The 21,661-nt window shown below is 34.5% G+C and overlaps 1 protein-coding gene across 1 annotated transcript in view; it reads left to right on the top strand.

Moving 5' to 3' along the window:
* Positions 1-21,661, top strand: part of ADGRB3 (adhesion G protein-coupled receptor B3) — a 791,667-nt gene that overhangs the window by 301,492 nt on the left and 468,514 nt on the right. Inside the window, exons 2-4 of the mRNA XM_060167396.1 lie at positions 1,915-2,025; positions 7,973-8,134; positions 14,265-14,429. Of these exons, the coding sequence (XP_060023379.1) occupies positions 1,915-2,025; positions 7,973-8,134; positions 14,265-14,429 (438 nt within the window). The remainder of the gene's footprint in view (positions 1-1,914; positions 2,026-7,972; positions 8,135-14,264; positions 14,430-21,661) is intronic.

Below are 21,661 nucleotides of genomic sequence, written 5' to 3'. Positions count from 1 at the left end.
AGTTACCTTGTAGTTAGGAAGTTGTAGGCATGGGATACTTTCTTTGGTGTCCTTTGCCCTCCGGGTGCCCAAACTACCTTAGTGTAAGCATCAGAGCCCCCAGATTACTTATGTGAACATGTGCTCTGACTCAGATGCCCTAAATGATAGACACACACGTACACAATTTAAATGATAAATTCAAGAGGACAGAAGGTAAAGCATACTGTTAATAAAAATTACTATTAAATTTCTTTTGCTATTTTCAGATCCAGAGAAATTTCAATTATATATAATATTTCAAAATATTGGATAGTGCAGGAGTCTAGATATAAATTTTCTATGTGGTCACTTTCCAAAATCATTAAATGATAGGTGATTAGATACTTCTCATTAGCAGAATGAAGCATGGTTTAGGCAGCACATAACGTACACATAAATGAATGGAATGAAAGGATGTTGGCAGTAAGGGAAAACAGTGATGGATTTTATGAGATTAAAGCAACTGACATTTTATGAAAATTTCCATTTCCTGCCTTGGATTTTATCTAAACTGATAAAAACAAACACACATTCATTTAGATTTCTCAGATTTCTCATGAGATGTTCTCTTGGGTAGAATATCTTGAAAGAATTTCTGACAAATCAATCTGTCAGGAGCCATACTTTAATATTTATGAGGAAATCTGCCAGGCTGGACAAAAACATGTGCTAGTCTTTTCTCCTTGCATAAAAGATCAGAGTTGTGTATAAAAAATACACTGCTTAATCGTACAAGGTACATTGTAATATTTTAGCAGAAGATGATTTAAAGATGGATGGGAAAAGCCAAAACAATAAGCTGGTGAAATTATCCATTCCCAAATGTTGACATTATTAGTTCTAGCAATCTATTTGCACTATCATTAGAACATATTTTACCCAGTCATGTGTGTCATGTATGAAAGACCTGGTGTTAAAGACCCAAAACTTTCCTTGGAACATTAAGCACCACTGACCCCTGCCCCTCAGCAATGCTCTTCCCCCACCTACAGTCCTGTGAGCCAGAACTAACCACTCCATTCATCAGGCTTTGGTTTTATTCGAATTATTTTACAGTAACAGTGAAATAAGCATGGAATGCTTACAGATTTCTAAGCATATAGATTAAATAAATGTATGCTATGTGGAATCTATTCTTTTGTTCAGCTTATTTTTTCTCTCCCCCATCTGTCTCTGAGTTAGGCCCAGATTATTTTCCTTTCCTAGGAGGTATATGTTGAAAGGATTAAATAACAGAAACCTGGAGTCATTCTCTCTCTTAAACATAACTTTTAAAGGAGAAAACACTCTCTTCCAGTGGTTAGAAAAGGGATGAAGAATTATGTGGGCACAAGGCAGGAGAGAATGAGAGTTATCTAAGCCACCATTTTCTATAAGCTTTGGAGGACACTAAGGGCAACATCGTCTTTGGGAAAATAGTCCATCAAGTGAATGTTTGCCTTAGGTAAGCTAGGGTACATGGTCACTCACTCCTCAAGGATGTGCTGAAAAAACTTGTCGGGGGTGATGATTCTTCAGCAAAGCAACAGCTGGTTTGCATCAGGATTCTATCTCTGAAAAACAAAAGTTAGCCCTGTGGTTGTATTTTTTCTCATGTATTGCTGCAAAACACGATCGGAAAAGAGTACACTATGTCTGTTACTTCAGCTGACTTAAAACCTGATGTGTCATTTCACTGACTGTTAGCATTGTTTCTTGAAACCTTGTTCTTGTTTATAGATTTTTTTGATTTGAGTTTAGAAATGTTCCAAGCAGATCAGCCTAAAAAATTTAGAATCGTGGATTTAATCAGTAACTTCTAGGTCTGTGTAGGAACATATTGCATGAGACAGTGATGTAATTTGTGAGAAATGTCTACACACAAGCTTTCATATACCTTTATTCTGTCTTTAGAATTTGGAATGATGGGAGATCATACAATTAAAAGTCAGCGACCTCGATCTGTTCATGAAAAAAGGGTCCCTCAGGAACAAGCTGATGCTGCTAAATTTATGGCACAAACTGGTAATACGTTAGTTACATTTTTCTATTTATTGTTGTTAATTTAATGAAACCACTGCATGTTTTCATAATCTTTTGCTGCACATTTGTCAGTTTTTGGAGCTAATATTTTTTGAGCCATTTTTTTTTTGTCACCAGTTAAAGTCCATAAATGAAGTAGCTGTGAACTGAAAAGTGCACAAAAAATGTGTAAGATTTATTTTGATTTCATTGTGGGACATTTAGGATTTACATATTATTATTTACTTGTCAATTAACTACTTAAAATGTATCATTAAACTTTTAAAGAAACTCAGCAAAGTTATTTCATCAATAATTGATTATTTTAGGACTTTTTTAGAATTAATATATTAAGCAGGACTTTAGATGATGAAATTTAATATTTAATATGTTGAATATTTTTTCAGTTGTCATGTATCATATAAATATTAATTGGTTGTTAAAGTGTATAGCAATTAGTCAGAAACTTTTTTAGAATTTAATATCTTTAATTTGAAAAGAGTTTTGTTATATAAGCTAAATAATAAACAGTTGACAGTCTTTATTAGTAAGGTATAATACACTCCAAATAATTAGCTATCAACAAAAATGATTTTTTGGTTTATAATATTTTTAATCCTAAATAAATTAGATTACTTTAAAATACATCCCTCCAAATATATATATATATATATAAACAAATAAATGCATTCCTCTTTTGGCTCATCATAATATATGGGCTATAATTCCCCCTCTTTGAATGTAGAACATTCTTAGATGAAAACATGATTAATCTGTGTTATAAACATTTTCATCTGTCAGTTTTATTGCAGGAAATTGCAAACTAACAGTTTCATCTATGTCTTCATAAAGTCTTATACATTCCAATCTAGATGATGTGTTTTACTATTAATACAGAAGTTTCAAGCACATGACCAGCTTTTTGACATGACATTCAGACTGATTTTGATGAAATTCCCTTGAAGAATGAATATTTCCTTTAGTTCATGTGATCTTAGGATAATACTTATTCAGAACACTAGATTTGAATCTATAACTCAAAAATGCAAATATTCTTAATGAATTGTGCTCTTGGTAATGGGTGAATAGTAGACTTGAATACATTAGTGGCAAGTAGGTCAAAGAACTCTCAGAAAAGGAAGAACATTTAGAATAACTTCTACATTAAGGACACTTTTTTATCTTTTTAAAAATATATGTTGCAGCCAAATCCAGAAATGAAGAAAACTTGCTTATCTGGATTGCTTTTCATGCACCTTCTTATTTAAGAAAAGGTGATTTATATTTTTACTATTTGATTGAACAAGTCCAAAAGTGCATGACCAGGTTCAGGCAAATTTTCAAATTTCTAAATGTATTTTTCTCCCTTACAAGGATCAAAAATTCTCAACTACTGACCAGAGATTAGGGGGTGACTGACTCTAAGTAAAGACACAGGGCATGGGCTGACTACTCAGACTCCTTCTTGTGCTGTTTCATGGGGCATTTCTGTAAGATTAGAGGTGTCCTGACATTTTGCAAAAGAAGTGGCAGACATTGGTTTACTGAAATTCCTTAAAATTGGGGTCACTTAATAATGAAATGGTGAACCATAGTTTAAATTTCCAATAATGTAGCAAAATTAGTTTATGCATAAATATTATGCAATTTGGCTAGGAGTTTTTATATAAGTTTAGTTTTTGGATTTGCCTGTGACACATACCAAGAAAATTCAGAGTTTTCAGCCAGAAACCTTTTTGCAAATTCAAATCACAAGGAACATTATATTTTCTTAGTGAGGAATTACTAGTTTCCATTTTAATTTACTCACTATTTTCCAGGCATTGTTTTGTATCTAATATATAGGGACAAATGATTTGGTAAAATAAATGAAATGCTTATTAGACAGATCCATGAGGAGCTTTAAAACTATTTCCCCATGTTGTTAACAATAAGTCAGAAAAGTCAATGAACTTCAGAATTCAAGTTCTGAAAATATTGATTGGATGCTTTAACTGATGAATAACATATAGTTATTATTTCATTTTAAACCAAATATAGTATAGGTAAATATAAATACAGGTATAAGACATTTTAAATTTACATTTCTATGATACTGATTAAAGACTGGAAAACTGCATTATTTAACATAGTTTTTAAAATACATAATTTGACACGAGGCAATTATAAAGCTAAAAAGAGTAGGTTTTTTATTTTTTGCCCTTAAATATTTTCTGAGATTATACGTTCTTCAAATGTTAAGGTAGTCTGAATAAATACAGCTCAGTATAACACAATAAAATTCTACAAAAGTTGTTTCATTTATACTTTTCTATTTGTCTTTCAAACCAAGAAATTGGTGTTGCATGTAAATAATGATGAGTAATTGCTAGCATTAATTTGAGAACAAAGAATAATGCAATAGGGGTAAAACTGAATAATAAGACACAATATATTTTTATGTTAGTCATGAGGAAAAACAAAGCAAAAGCTATCAAACCGTATAACTTAAGAATTACTTCTCAAAATGAGTAACCTGGCCTCTTCAATCATTATGATCAGTCAATCCAGTATTTAAAAACAAACTTTCTATAAAGTAATAATGTGACTGGCAATGTTTTTAGAAGAGTAATATTTAGTAAAGTCACATTACTTTATCAAAATAACTTGACCATTTTGGTCAGTTTAGTAACTGAGATAGGCTAGTTTGGACATAATTGTACAATGCTCAAATAGTCTAGGACACAGCTCTATTTATAGTCGATGGAAGTGAAATGCCATGATAAGATATAGATATTTAATATAGATATCTAAATTAAATACCAACAAGATGGCTTAAGACATCTTAATTATACATACTGATGATTTTTAACATCATAGTTATCAAATGATCCTATAAACAGGCTTAGGAAAGTAGTCTTTTATTCCAGTGGGGAAAATAGTATGTCACATGTTATCAAAAACAGAAAAATAAAATTGTGTGTTTCTAATTTCATGATTTTAACATACTAGCAACATTTTTTATTAGTATTTTGTTTATAGTTTAAAATGCACTCCCATACCTTACCTCATTTAATCCTCACAAATAGGTTTTGAGGTATATGTATTACTCATTTTATTGAGAGGTTCAGAGAAATAAAGTGACTTTCTCAAGGTCACAGAGCTAATATGCAGTAGCTTTCCATCAACGACAGATCTTCTGACTTTAATAGCAGTGCTTTTTCATTTCCCTTTCATGTTTCGCGTCAGAATAAAGAGCCTTAATAGTACCTTAGATACTGAATCCTTCTACATAATGTAGAATACATAATGTGTAATATGCCTTAAGTTACAAGTTAAGGAACCAAATTAGTTTGTGCTATCTCCAAAGACATATATATTAAAAATAGTATACTTTACTGTCTTAATGTCAGTGAATTTTTTACAGAATATCTTTGCTATAAAGTATTTCTCACAAAGCCCCAATGTGCTTGACTAGAACAGCCTTCATGCCTTTTGGGATGATGCTGTGGCAGCATGGAAGTCATAACTATTTCATGGAAATGTCACTTGAAATTATAGATTGAGATATAACGGGGTCATTTTGGTAGGTGGGCCAGTATTTCAATGGCAAGATTTGATTCAGAATTTGAAAACCCATATATATCTTATTCATTTATTTGTTTTGGTTTTGATCAACAGAATGAACCACCAGTTGGAAGGGGAGTGAATAATGCCAATTCTGAGCACTAATTATCAATCTCTCATGACCCAGTCATCATTATCTAGCTTGTACAACATCATTGTAGCTTCATACATTCAGAAGCAATCTAAAATTTAAAAAATTTTACAGAAATGCACATAAAAATAGTTCTTGATCTTGATTCATTGCACAGTTTAGTTAAAACTTCTTTTCCTGCCATCATAACAATGCAATGCTCTTGTGGAAAAATAGAACTAATTGTATTCATAACCTTTATCATTTTACTTATTATAGAATTCACAATGTTCAAGGTTTTCTGGCTTTTAATTAATCACATTCAACCATAATATTTCTACTTCACTTAATCTCATCATAAAGACACGTTGAAATATCACAAGAAAAAAATTTGCATTAGATTTTCCCCAACTTTAAGTTTTTTTCACTGCTAAATATATATGTGCACGTATACATATATGGGTAGATATTTTTTAACCATTGTCATATTATAGGGTTTCTAAAATAATTATTTTTAACCTTGATAGAGTATTCTTTCATGTAAAAGGACAAACTATGAGGCATAGCTTTAAATATTATTCAAATGGTCATTGAATAACATTTTTATAGATTAGTTATATATAAATTGGTAGAGGCAAAAAATACTGAAATAATCAAGGGTGACGTATAGAGCATGACCAGGACAAACACTGATCACAACACTGAAAAGATGTCCTATTTAATAGAATATGTTATCCCAGTTACCACTGTGCCCTTATGATATATATCCAGTTATAAATGCATTATATTATTTACACCTCTGGGTGCATACTATAGACCAGTATAAGAGCAAATGCTTCCAAACAGTGCTACTCAAAGTGTGCTTGTCTGTGACCTAGTTGTCATGGGCCCTCGAGGAGATAAGAAGCTTACATCAGAATGTAACTTGAACTGCTTTATCAAACACATCTTTTATTTCATCTGACTCTGTTTTTTGGAAAAAGAACTTCTCAGTGATCAGCAAGTTGAGTTACACTCTGGTCCAAACTTCATCTGTCCTAGAGTCCCAGCCCGTGGACCAGATGCCTTGAGTTGCACTGCAAGTCATTTCTAAGTCATGTATTAACCTTTCCAAAAAAGGTGGAAAATGGATCATCATACTCTATCAGTTGAATTCTCTGCTAAAGGCAAATCAAATTCTAAGCAGAATCTGTAAAATATAAATTGCTCCTTGATTTATATAATCAGTGATGCAGAGTTTTCAGAAACACTTCACCAAGTGAAGAAAAAGTGTCTTTTTCAACAAAGTCTAAATTTAATTTAACTAGTTCCTGCCAGCAGGTAAATGGCCCAATTTTGTATTTGTAGGAAAGCAACTGCAAGTTTTCAAATTAGAGTTAAAAATCTATCCTGAACACCATTCCATAATAGAATTAGAAGCCTGTTGAGATGGTTTTAGAAATTCTTGACTTTAAGTCTCCTTGGGACATGACTTTGGATCATAATAGAACTTAGACGTAGTCTCAGGGTGATGCCTACTCCAAGAAAGTTAATGAATTCAGACATTCAGTGACCTTTAAAGCCCTATTTTTTTTAGTAAATTTTAGTTCCAGATTAAATTAAGAGAAATCATAGAGGAATTTTCCTTCATTTCAAGTAAAACTTACTTCTCTACTGTAGATCATCATGGGGAAAATTGTGAGTAGAATGTTTTTGAACAAATTATCACAAAATAAATAACTGTCATAGGATGAAAAAGTAGGAATTGCACAAGGAATAAATTATAAACAAGTGTGAGTATTCAACACAATAAAAATTAGGTATGCCCAAACTCCCAGAGCCCTACCTCATCCAGCATTAGAAAGGAGATTATGGAACAAACGACTGGGGAAGGATACATCAATATATTCCTACTCACCAAAGCCAGAGTAAGTTTAGCAATACATTTTGTTTCCTCTTCCATCAAAGGACAAAGCTTTAGATTGGCTTGAAGAGAATCGCTCCAACAATCATTCTTGAAAAATGCTGACTTGTCCCTTCATAGCATCCATGGCCCAGTGGATTTGTGAAGTGGAGTCTTGCTAACAAGGTTATAGCTAACTTGGATCTTGCATCAGCGTAATAGTATCTCTCTTTAAGTTTCTTTTTCTCTGAAATGTTTTTGTGTATCTTTGATGTACTGTCATGTTTTTACATTGAAATTATTCTTGTATGTCATAATGTCAGTTTGGTATAATGCTTACTAGATGAATATTCAATACAGTATTTCATGTTTATTTGTTGTCTTGCACACAGGTGAATCTGGCGTGGAAGAGTGGTCCCAGTGGAGCACATGCTCAGTTACTTGTGGTCAGGGGTCGCAGGTGCGAACCAGAACTTGTGTATCACCTTACGGGACACACTGCAGCGGCCCATTAAGAGAATCAAGGGTTTGCAATAACACTGCCCTCTGTCCAGGTAGTGTTAGCAGCAACTACAACTGTGGATGTTATTGAATTGTGTCATGCTACGCATTTGGAACGATGTGTTATTTTCATATGAACCTGGTATAGGCATTTTAATTAGAGTGGATAAGTGTAATTTGTATTCAACTGTGAAATTTTATCATGTATATGATTCTTTCCGCTTTCAGAGCAGCCAAGAAATTACAAAAGTGTCTCCCTACCCACTGCAGCTATAAGCTTGAAATTATGTATCTGTTTCTAATGGTATTTAAGGTTCCAAGTCTTTCCTTATTTTAGATGGTGAAAATGTCCAGCTAAATATTGTAGGAATAGTGAAATTTGCCAGCATCCTGGAAATGTGATCAGTACCCAGTGTTTAAGGCAGTGGTTGATACAGCCTTTAAGGCAGTCAGCTATTTTCCTACCACTTATTTGACCCCATCAGGGAAAATAGTGCCCCGGGCCAAAGGACTTTCTGTTAGTTTATTTCATTCAAGTGCCTACCTTCATCAGAGTCATCCTCTGCTCTGTAAACTTAAAGTCACTAATGGAAAAAAAAAAAAAAAAGATCTTTCATGTTAAATGGAGCTTAAGGTAATAGCTTACCCACTTAGGATCAGATTTTCCATGTTACATCAACATTTTTTTTGTCCGTTGGTGCATACATGCATATTATAAGTATTTCTTCTTCTCAGACCACTGACTTTCATGCAAAAATAAGTACTAAAAGGATTCTGGGCTTTCTTTCAAGAAGTCCGAAGCACGTAATCCTGTGAATCTCCAGGTCTGTGTTTCTGCTCAGCCATTTGGTGGATGGGTGATGCCGACTCAGACCACTGCAGTTGACATTGGACTTGCATTCACAGCCCTTCCAGAGGCCTCTGGAGTGAGGTGGGCACAGGGAAAGGGCCTGGCACTACAGCCGCCTTTCATCTGGTGAAATGTGCTTAAGTCTTCTGCAAGTTCCATTTCCAGAGAAGCCTAATTCTGCAGTTGCTAAAAGCAAGAGTACAGAGTGGGTGGCATGGGGGAGGGGCAGGGACAATCCCAATTCCCCAGAAGAAGGGGCGAGGGCAACCCACTCCAAAACAATTTGGAGGAGGAGCTGTTTAATAGGTACAGAGTTTGGATTTGCAGAATGAAAAATTTCTGGAGACCTGTTTCCCAACACTATGAATATACTTAACACTGCTGAATTGTACACTTAAAAAGGATTAGATGATAAATTTTCCGATAAAAGAAAAGGCAAGCTGGAAAAAATAAAAGGGGAAGGAAGTGGTGGGCAGTCGTGGAGGAAGAATGCTGCAGTGAGGTGGGAGATCCCTTTGCTACGGGCTTGGGAGGCACAAAGGTAGACAAAGGTAGAATTAAAAGATAAAATGGGCAGTATAAAAAATATATATATATATATACATAACTGAATCACTTTGACATATACCTGAAACATTGTAAATCAATTATTCTTCAATTTAAAAAAAAGATAAACAGGGCAGAAAGATATGAGGGAGGGAAGACAGAATTAGTAGGAAAAGAGCAATGGTTCCACTGAAAATAAGAAAAGTCAGTGAGAATCAGAGGGAATCAGACTAGATGAGAAAGAACATCAAATGAAACATAAAAAGATAACAGAGGGGGAAGATGCTTAAGGAGATCATGGGTGGGGAAGACAACAAAAAAAGATGACAATAACAGGGGTCACAGAGCAAACATACGTACATTAGGCAAGAGAAGGGAAACAAGAGCAGTAAGGAGACGGGCATTTTAGAAATTGTAATGTGTCTAAATTTTATAGGTAAAAGGACCTCATGAGGAAATGCTAGTGGATTTTCAGGTGGGTGTGGGTTAAGAGCATTGCCTGGACTAGAACTTAAAGCTGGGCCCTATTTACAGTATTTATGTTAAGGGTTCCACGATCAAGTGCCCTGTACTTGGCAACAAGAAAAGTGTCAACAGAGAGTTAAGCTATACTTGACATATACGTTTATGTTATCAGCATCCTTTTGAAGCGTCAAGATCCTGTCAACATACAGGGATAGACTCTAATGGCAAACAGATCCCCAAATGGAAGTCTGAGTGGGTGCTAAAGTGTTCCCCACAGTTCTCTATTCAGAGCTTACTTTCCAAACACTAGTTATGAACACTCACCTGGCTGACATATGGGAATCTCCAACCTTCTGCCCGAGGCTGCTGATTCATCCCCTCCCTGGGCGTGGAGACCATGTATAGTGGGACCAGTGTGTACTCCCTTTCACTCTGCATCTCATGTCCAGAAAACTGAATAATATTCTATGATTATAAAGCTTTTCCTCAGTTTCTTAAACCTTCTACTATTATGCCTACTGAAGAAGTACATGCTAATTACTGGTTTCTCTTCACCTTCGTATACGTGTAGGTTTATCTTTTAAATTTGCTTACATAGTACTGATGATAAGAAATACGTATCTTTTAATCATTGTTATAGTTCAGATGTTGAATTAAAGACAATAAAAAGCATTTTGTTGATTTCTTTTTAATTTTCCAAACATGAAGAATAATTTGGCAACTTTATTATTTGAAAAATGTAGAATAAGTATCCCACTACAGGATATTGTGATACCTTTCAGATGGTGATTGTTATGAAATATTTTGTGTTCGATATTTTGTTCAATTATTTGTCATGCTGGTAAATATGTATGTTTTTACACAATATATAATGAAAACAGTGACAAAAAGTGAATTTAAAACCTAACATAGCACGCTGAACAGTGTAAATATCTTTCTGAAATACTTTATTCCCAAGAAGAAAATTATCTCAGAAATAACCTACTTGTCACACTGTGAATAAGCAAGGGTATTTGCTATTTAATTAATGAAAATGACACAAGGACAAACTGAATATTAATGCCACTTTTCACAGAATATCTGGGATGATAGAACTAGAGCTTATATTTATTTGTACTCTTAAAGGCTAATCAATAGTATTATAAATTAGTAAACTTTCACCCACATTATTCACATTTAAAGAGATTTTAAATTGCATAATAATGTGTTATTTCTAATATGAATCCTAAGATATCCAGCCTTTTACAAAAGTGTTGCTCTGACATCATAGTATCTTCAGAAACTCTTATTGCTCAGGGCAGAAAACGATCCGGATAAACAGAAAGTAAATTGAGAAAAATAGAGAGGTACATGAAATTATGTATTTACTGCCCTGGTTTCTGACTTACAGTTTTATGACCTCTTCCAGGATTTCTCAGCCTTGGCACCACTGACATTTTGATATGGATAAATCTTTGTTGTGGGGCTGGCCTGAGGATTTGGGGATGTCTGGCAGCATCCCTGGTCCCTTCTCATTAGATACCAGTAGCTCCCTTTCTTCCCCTGAGCCGTGACAACCAAAAATGTCTCCGATGTTGCCAAATGTCTCCTGGGAGGGGGAGGTCATTATTGCCCCTGGTTGAGAACCACTAGTCTACTCTATATTCCAGTCTTTTAGAAAAAAGCTGATCTAGGCTAAGGAATGGTTTTGATTTTTTTTTTAATGTCACAGTTTTCACATCCATTTATTTCCCTAAGAAAAAAAGCTTTCACTTAAAGGAGTTATTTTATACATCCCAATCTGAATCACAAGGTACTTTGTATACTTATTTCAGAAACCTAGTAGTAATATAATTTGGGTATTGTGTATTCCTCATTTCGTCTCTAGATAAGTCAGAGACATGATATTATAGCTAGGGTCTAAAGAAGAAAACTATAAAAATGGATCAATTTGATTTTAGTTTCTAGGTACATTTTTCAAATGGACTAGATCATTTACAGATTTTCATACTTTACTGAAAATAAAATAGTTTATCCAATGCATTTCCATTAAAATAAAAATATTTAATATTTATCATAAATCTTTATGAAAAGGATTCATAAAATTACAAGATTTGTGCTACAATTTCCTACTAATTCAATAGTATCAAGTATCAAAAATAAATTATTAATAATTGTATGTCTTTTTCAAATGAAAAAACATATTTTTGCTTTTTAAAATTGATGTGGAGAAGCCATGAAATTTCACCATGGAGTAATAAAGGCTGTTAAAAGGTAGTGAGTAAGAACCTGCTGTATAAAAAAAAAGTAAATAAAATTCAAAAAAAAATTCAAAAAACAAGATTAGTTTTCAGAGGATTCCACCTCCATAATTTAACTAAATAATCAAGATTAATGAACATTTCTTTGAGACTTTAGAGAAAAATCTGCCAATTTAGCAGCTTTTTCTTCTGAGATTGTTCACTGCATGTGCAACAATGTGATTTGATAGAAGACAACAGAACCAGAACAGAACAGAACCAGAAATAAAAATTCTATATAGTCTATTAGCATCTTATATAGAAAATCGGGGAGAAAAGGTGGTTTTTAAGTGGAGAACATTTGGTAACTAGAAATAAATGCGAAAATTGCTTACAGGTGTACAGTTTACATAACAGTATATTCATATATGTTACTTTTAAATTATTTTGCTGTAATTGATCATATATACCTATATGTAAATATAGGTATATGTGTATTTTTTTTCCTTAGACTTAAATACAGACTTACTATTTATTCTTATACCAATGGATACAAATTGTCTTTGGTGTTCCCAGACTTAAATGGGAAAAATGCAAACATCTTAATTTCTCTCACTTTTTCTGTATAGTATTTTTGAAATATACTTTCCAGCAAGTTTCACAGAATCTTAAAGAATTTTTCATTGGATATTACCTAAATTTGTCTAATTTTTCCAATATTTGAACATATTTTCACAAGTTGGGCAACTAAATAGTATAAATAGAAGAGAACGGGCTGCCTCATAATTAAGGATGTCATATCTGTGTTTTTAAAGTAACAACTTGGTCAGCAGATAATGTGCAAAATATTCTAGATGTACTATATTTACTGGCATGTGTCCTCTGACACTTCTGCTTACCCCGACCAATGTTGAGGAGAAAATGAACATCTTTGTCATGTTTTGTGATAAATTTCTACTCCCCCTACTCATGTCAGTGGGTGTTATATCAAACATCTGCTGAAGAACTTTTAAGAGTAAGGCAGAGGTTCAGCATCAAGACAGGAATTTTGAATTGAAAAGGACATTTTGCCTGGCTTCTTTTGATTTGTACTATCCTTGGAGTGCTATTGCTTACCATCCCAAATGTTAAGAATTGGGATGGGATTGGTGATTTGACAGTGCAAGAAAGTGACCTAAACTTTGAACCCTAATGGACTTTCTGCAAAAGATGTCAATATTTATTTGCAGCGGTTATTATGGAGGAACACAAATTATGTTAGTATTTCCGATCAAGGGCGAATTCATCGTAATGGCGTATTTGAAGTACTGGTGTACTGATAGTTATATGAGACATAACTTAATTAGATCATATGTTTTTTTCTAGAATTTTTATTAATTAGGAGGATTTCCAGTGTTATCCAGTTACTGGAAGAGGACAGATATCTTCTGTTTTTCTGGCTATTAGAAAGAGGTCTTCATATTTGCCCCTCGTTTTAAAACTGGGGAAGAGAGGAGGCTCTTATGCAAGTAGATAGAGTTCTTGAAATTTCCCTCTTATTCAAAAGACAGTGACTTTAAACACCCACATTTTTTAAATGGCAAAAATACGTTTTCTAAAATGTGAGGTCAAAAAGCTGTTTAAAATATGTACCATCAATTTTCAGATTTTTTTCATTCTCTGACACCATAAAATTTATTAATCCTGAAACTTTGTAGATGTTGGAAGAATTAAATTGACACTTATCTATTTAAATGCAATTTTAACTTCAGAAGATCACTCTAAGAAATTTAGTTGATGTTACTTTTACATAGAAGTAACTCATGACTATTTTACTATGAGGGAGAGAGGTGCATTTCCATTAAAAATAATAATAATAAAAACATTTAAAGTTTATAACATAAATAATTGTTCAAATACAAAAAGAGGTACATGCAATTTTCCATTAGTTAAATGATTGCTGACTTAACTTACATTTTGTGACAAATAAGAGTAATTCAATTGAATTTTTAAAATATCTTCATATTTGTCTATTTGATGAGTTTTTTTCTTAATTATAAAGAAAAATAATCTTTGACTTCGCCTCTCTGCTTCTGTTGTTGAAGCTTCTTTGCTTTATTACAGTCCATGGAGTCTGGGAGGAGTGGTCTCCGTGGAGTTTGTGTTCATTCACGTGTGGTCGAGGCCAAAGAACAAGAACACGGTCGTGCACTCCGCCCCAGTATGGGGGAAGGCCGTGTGAAGGACCCGAGACTCATCATAAGCCTTGTAATATCGCTCTCTGCCCAGGTGAGCCTGTTCTGGATTTGGGGAACTTGGCATTTATGTCCCAGTGTATGGTCCCTAGGATACCTAGGAGATATTAAGAGTACAACCTTCATGCAGTCACACTGGAAAATGTGTCCTTTGTTTATTGATTCTTGCTTAAATAAAATTGGGTACACTCCTTGCTTCTATCATATGTAATTGTGTATAATATTTCCTTGACTAAGTACCAATGAATGCTCACCTTTATTGGATTTCTATAAATAGGTATATTAATGATTCCCACTAAGATTTTATCTCTACTTGGATTTCCCTCCTGGAAAAATTATAAGCCATCCCAAAGACCTGAATTGACTGTTGCATCCACATTGTAACTAGAGAGACCGGTGTGGAGGCAATCCTTCTGATGTTATTCTCTCACACTCACTCAGCTAAGGAGTGGGATGCACCCTTGACCACGTGTGAGCATGATAGACATTTGCTAGGAAATCAGACTTTCTAGATTCACTGCTAGATGCATAAAATGGTTAGATCATAAATGACATAGTCTTTATGTGATTATGAAGACTGTATATAGTCTGTTCTTAGAGTGTATTTATGTTATTTAAAATTTTTTTCCTTCAAAATATTTCAATTCTGTTTTACCCGACTTTGCTAATTCCACCCATTACTCCAGAGAGAAGTCTTCGTAATGCTATTATTTAGGTTGCTGAAACATTCACACATAAAACAGATACCTACAAAATGAAAAAGACTAATCTCCACCTTGAAGGGGCTTGCAATTTATGAGAGAAAATAAAAACAAATGATAGAATCTCCCCAGGAAAAGCAAAGGCACTTCTAGAGGAAGACACAGACAAGAGTGGCAAGTGGCAGAGGCTAACAAAAATGACAATGGGACCATTATAAATAAGCATCATCTTCTCTTTGGGAGAGTTTCTCACCTGTCCATGCAGTCACGTGTTCTACATGCAAGCAACAGAGCTGGGATGCCAGTAGTGAGCTCCAGACACATTATTCAACTCACACTGAGTCCCATTTGCCCTCTAAATTCCCCAAGTTAATATCCTATATCATAAGGCAGTAATTCAAAGTTCTTCTGGAAATTTTAAGAATCTAAAACATCTGAAGACTGAAAAAATCCAAAAATGTAGAGAAGCAACAGTCATCTAACAAGCTTAATTGTTCTCTTTTACTGGCTTGCTACACTTAGGAATATACATGTAAATATGTAGTAGTTGTATTGAGTAATATCATCACTTTTAGAATGTTATGAATTCTACAAATAGTGAATAAACTCATATAATTCAGTATTCAGGTATTATGAATATTGGGGAGTCAATAATCATGATTCCTTATTTGCAAATCACTCCCAGAAAATCTATTTATGATCTGTCTTATTTCTATCTCTCTGTAAACATACAGATAGGCACACAGACACACACATATATATTTATGCTCTGCCTTTTTTCCAAAGATTTGAGTAAATTTATACAAATTTTAGAATTTTTTTTAACTGCTGAGCTGTGATATTTACGGGGAGTCAGAGCTCATTCTTATTTTTCTGTGGAGTGTGAAAAAATAGATAACACTGGGAAATAAAAAATTATAGCTAACTATAGACTCTCTTTTAATATATTAGTTTCTAATTAATTCTTTTACCTCAGTTGATCCCCATAAGTACAAAGATAAAATGGCACTGATCAGTAAAATGTTATCAACCAGGTTTTTCATAGTCCACTTTCCATGAATTTTCTCTAGCAGGAAAAAGCTTGGATGAGTACACAGAGATGCTTAGTTGTTAAAATTTAGATAAGAAAACTCATTTTTCTAAGTTGATGTCGTTTTTGCTTTATCACTCAAGTAGTAACCATGTGTGTTTTACCTGTATTATACCATCACTGGAGCCACTCTAAGACCCTTAAATTTGGTTGGCTTTCTTTTGTTAGGTCTTTAATTTTGGGGAGTTATGATTATACTAATTATAAATCTGGCCTAGCTCATATTTTCTCATAAAGTGAGCATTATGGATCTATCTTGAATACTTAATAAATGTGCTGTTTCTGACTTCTGTTATTTCCATTCTTGGATTTAGTTACATCATAAAGGATAAAATTCTTACCATATTTTATCCCAATTTCCTTACTATCTGAAAGGGAATTCTTATAGCTATGATTTAAAAAATATATATTTTTATACTCTGCTCAACATTTTGGCATTATGTTTTTAAATTATATAAGATATGTTTGGTACAAATATTTCAAATTCTTCCTAGATATTAGAAGAATTAGAACTAATTTCTTACAGCTAATCTCAGGCACCTTCACTGAATATAAAGCATTATTAAGTATCAACTAGATGTAAGGCACACTGAGAAGAATATATAGTCCTTGATCTCAAGAAATTTGTAATATCTTCTGAGGATTTAGAAATAAGCATGTGAAAAATTGAATGCAATTCTGAAAAACACATACAAACACTCTAGTCTCAATGAGAGGTGGTAATTTGAATATTAAGTGGTTTCAACCTCCTTTTCTTGTAGCCATCCTACCTGAGATCCCTAAGACAACCTCTTAAGGGAAAACCTTTAATGGGAAAAGTGTCAGTGATGAAGAAGTGGGCCAAGACCCACACTTGGTTTTCTTTGGTTAGGCTGATTGAGAAGTGAAGAACAGAAGACAGCAGAGGAAACATTCAAAACAACAAACTGGGTCTCTGCTCACCACCTTTGCAAGATTTGACCATACAGGTTGTGGTCATGGGCAGTGACGTTTTAATGTGGGATCATGTTAGAGCAGCGTCCCAGCTTCCTGCTTTTAGGAAGCACATATCACCCCCATAATGAAGTGGATACTGTGTAGGGATGATGAATATTGCTCACATCAAATAATGAAATGGTTCTATTTATGCAAATTTTGATGTCTACTGCTAAGTAAATGGCATCCAATTTTTTTCTTACATCTTTATTGGAGTGTAATTGCTTTACAACGGTGTGTTTGTTTCTGCTTTATAACAAAGTGAATCAGTTATACATATACATATGTTCCCATATGTCTTCCCTCTTGTGTCTCCCTCCCTCCCACCCCTCCAGGCGGTCACAAAGCACTGAGCTGATCTCCCTGTGCTATGTGGCTGCTTCCCACTAGCTATCTACCTTACGTTTGGTAGTGTATATATGTCCATGCCTCTCTCTTGCTTTGTCACAGCTTACCCTTCCCCCTCCCCATATCCTCAAGTCCATTCTCTAGTAGGTCCATGTCTTTATTCCTGTCTTACCCCCAGGTTGTTCATGACAGTTTAGTTTTCTTAAATTCCATATATATGTGTTAGCATATGGTATTTGTCTTTCTCTTTCTGACTTACTTCACTCTGTATGACAGACTCTAGGTCTATCCACCTCATTACAAATAGCTCAATTTCGTTTCTTTTTATGGCTGAGTAATATTCCATTGTATATATGTGCCACATCTTCTTTACCCATTCATCCGATGATAGACACTTAGGTTGCTTCCATCTCCGGGCTATTGTAAATAGAGCTGCAATGAACATTTTGGTACATGACTCTTTTTGAATTATGGTTTTCTCAGGATATATGCCCAGTAGTGGGATTGCTGGGTCATATGGTAGTTCTATTTGTAGTTTTTTTTTTTTTTTTTTTTTTTTTTTTTGCGGGACTCTCACCGCTGTGGCCCCTCCCGTTGCAGAGCACAGGCTCCGGACGCGCAGGCCCAGCAGCCATGGCTCACGGGCCCAGCCGCTCCACGGCATGTGGGATGCCCCCAGACCCGGGCATGAACCCGCGTCCCCCGCATCGGCAGGCGGCCTCTCAACCACTGCGCCACCAGGGAAGCCCCTATTTGTATTTTTTTAAGGAACCTCCATACTGTTCTCCACAGTGGCTGTATCAATTTACATTCCCACCAGCAGTGCAAGAGGGTTCCTTTTCCTCCACACCCGCTCCAGCATTTATTGTTTCTAGATTTTTTGATGATGGCCATTCTGACTGGTGTGAGATGATATCCCATTGTAGTTTTGATTTTCATTTCTCTAATGATTAATGATGTTGAGCATTCTTTCATGTGTTTGTTGGCAATCTGTATATTTTCTTTGGAGAAATGTCTATTTAGGTCTTCTGCCCATTTTTGGATTGGATTGTTTGTTTTTTGGTTATTGAGCTGCATATAAATTTTGGAGATTAATCCTTTGTCAGTTGCTTCATATGCAAATTTTTTTTTCCATTCTGAGGGTTGTCTTTTGGTCTTGTTTATGGTTTCCTTTGCTGTGCAAAAGCTTTTAAGTTTCATTAGGTCCCATTTGTTTATTTTTGTTTTTATTTCCATTTCTCTAGGAGGTGGGTCAAAAAGGATCTTGGTGTGATTTATTTCATAGAGTGTTCTGCCTATGTTTTCCTCTAAGAGTTTTATAGTGTCTGGCCTTACATTTAGGTCTTTAATCATTTTGAGTTTATTTTTGTGTATGGTGTTAGGGAGTGTTCTAATCTCATACTTTTACATGTACCTGTCCAGTTTTCCCAGCACCACTTATTGACGAGGCTGTCCTTTCTCCACTGTACATTCCTGCCTCCTTTATCAAAGATAAGGTGACCATATGTGCGTGGGTTTATCTCTGAGCTTTCTATCCTGTTCCATTGATCTATCTTTCTGTTTTTGTGCCAGTACCATAATGTCTTGATTACTGTAGCTTTGTAGTATAGTCTGAAGTCAGGGAGCCTGATTCCTCCAGCTCCGTTTTTCGGTCTCAAGATTGCTTTGGCTATTAGGGTTCTTTTGTGTTTCCATACAAATTGTGCAATTTTTTGTTCTAGTTCTGTGAAAAATGCCAGTGGTAGTTTGACAGGGCTTGCATTGAATCTGTAGATTGCTTTGGGTAGTAGAGTCATTTTCACAATGTTGATTCTTCCAATCCAAGAGCATGGTATATCTCTCCATCTATTTGTATCATCTTTAATTTCTTTCATCAGTGTCTTATGATTTTCTGCATACAGGTCTTTTGTCTCCTTAGGTAGGTTTATTCCTAGATATTTTATTCTTTTTGTTGCAATGGTAAATGGGAGTGTTTTCTTGATTTCACTTTCAGGTTTTTCATTATTAATGTACAGGAATGCAAGAGATTTCTGTGTGTTAATTTTGTATCCTGATACTTTACAAAATTCATTGATTATCTATAGTAGTTTTCTGGTAGCATCATTAGGATTCTCTATGTATAGTATCATGTCATCTGCAAACAGTGACAGCTTTACTTCTTCTTTTCCGATTTGGCTTCCTGTGATTTCTTTTTCTTCTCTGATTGCTGTGGATAAAACTTCCAAAACTATGTTGAATAAGAGTGGTGAGAGTGGGCAACCTTGTCTTCTTCCTGATCTTAGTGGAAACACTTTCAGTTTTTCACCACTGAGGACGATGTTGGCTGTGGGTTTGTCATATATGGCCTTTATTATGTTGAGGAAAGTTCCCTCTATGCCTACTTTCTGCAGGGTTTTTATCCTAAATGGGTGTTGAATTTTGTTGAAAGCTTTCTCTGCATCTATTGAGATGATCATATGGTTTTTCTCCTTCAATTTGTTAATATGGTGTATCATGTTGATTGATTTGCATATATTGAAGAATCCTTGCATTCCTGGAATAAACCCCACTTGGTCATGGTGTATGATCCGTTTAATTTGCTGTTGGATTCTGTTTGCTAGTATTTTGTTGAGGATTTTTGCATCTATGTTCATCAGTGACATTGGCCTGTAGTTTTCTTTCTTTGTGACATCCTTGTCTGGTTTTGGTATCAAGGTGATGGTGGCCTCGTAGAATGTGTTTGGGAGTGTTCCTCCCTCTACTATATTTTGGAAGAGTTTGAGAAGGATAGGTGTTAGCTCTTCTCTAAATGTTTGATAGAATTCGCCTGTGAAGCCATCTGGTCCTGGGCTTTTGTTTGTTGGAAAATTTTTAATCACAGTTTCAATTTCAGTGCTTGTGATTGGTCTGTTCATATTTTCTATTTCTTCCTGATTCAGTCTTGGCAGGTTGTGCATTTCTAAGAATTTGTCCATTTCTTCCAGATTGTCCATTTCATTGGCCTAGATTCGCTTGTAGTAATCTCTCATGATCTTTTGTATTTCTGCAGTGTCAGTTGTTACTTCTTTTTCAATTCTAATTCTATTGATTTGAGTCTTCTTCCTTTTTTTCTTGATGAGTCTGGCTAATGGTTTATCTTCTCAAAGAACCAGCCTTTAGTTTTATTGATCTTTACTATCATTTCCTTCATTTCTTTTTCATTTATTTCTGATCTGATTATTATGATTTCTTTACTTCTGCTATCTTTGGGTTTTTTTTTTGTTTTTCTTTCTCTAATTGCTTGAGGTGCAAGGTTAGATTGTTTATTCGAGATGTTTCCTGTTTCTTAAAGTAGGATTGTATTGCTATAAACTTCCCTCTTAGAACTTCTTTTGCTGCATCCCATAGATTTTGGGTTGTCGTGTCTCCATTGTTATTTGTTTCCAGGTATTTTTAAATTTCCTCTTCGATTTCTTCACTGATCACTTCGTTATTATGTAGTGTATTGTTTAGCCTCCATGTGTTTGTATTTTTTACAGATCTTTTCCTGTAATTGATATCTAGTCTCATAGCATTGTGGTCAGAAAAGATACTTGATACAATTTCAATTTCATTAAATTTACCAAGGCTAGATTTGTGACCCAAGATATGATCTATCCTGGAGAATGTTCCATGAGCACTTGAGAAAAATGTGTATTCTTCTGTTTTTGGATGGAATGTCCTATAAATATCAATTAAGTCCATCTTGTTTAATGTATCATTTAAAGCTTGTGTTTCCTTATTTATTATCATTTTGGATGATCTGTCCATTGGTGAAAGTGGGGTGTTAAAGTCCCCTACTATGAATGTGTTACTGTCGATTTCCCCTTTTATGGCTGTTAGTATTTGCCGTATGTATTGAGGTGCTCCTATGTTGGGTGCATAAATATTTACAATTGTTATATCTTCTTCTTGGATCAATCCCTTGATCATTATGTAGTGTCCTTCTTTGTCTCTTCTAATAGTCTTTATTTTAAAGTCTATTTTGTCTGATATGAGAATTGCTACTCCAGCTTTCTTTTAGTTTCCATTTGCATGAAATATCTTTTTCCATCCCCTTACTTTCAGTCTGTATGTGTCTCTAAGTCTGAAATGGGTCTCTTGTAGACCACAAATATATGGGTCTTGTTTTTGTATCCATTCAGCCAATCTGTG

The sequence above is a fragment of the Lagenorhynchus albirostris genome, chromosome 12, assembly GCF_949774975.1.
Source record: "Lagenorhynchus albirostris chromosome 12, mLagAlb1.1, whole genome shotgun sequence".
In the NCBI taxonomy this organism is placed as follows: Eukaryota; Metazoa; Chordata; class Mammalia; order Artiodactyla; family Delphinidae; genus Lagenorhynchus; species Lagenorhynchus albirostris.
This window is presented reverse-complemented; position numbering and strand designations above follow the sequence as displayed.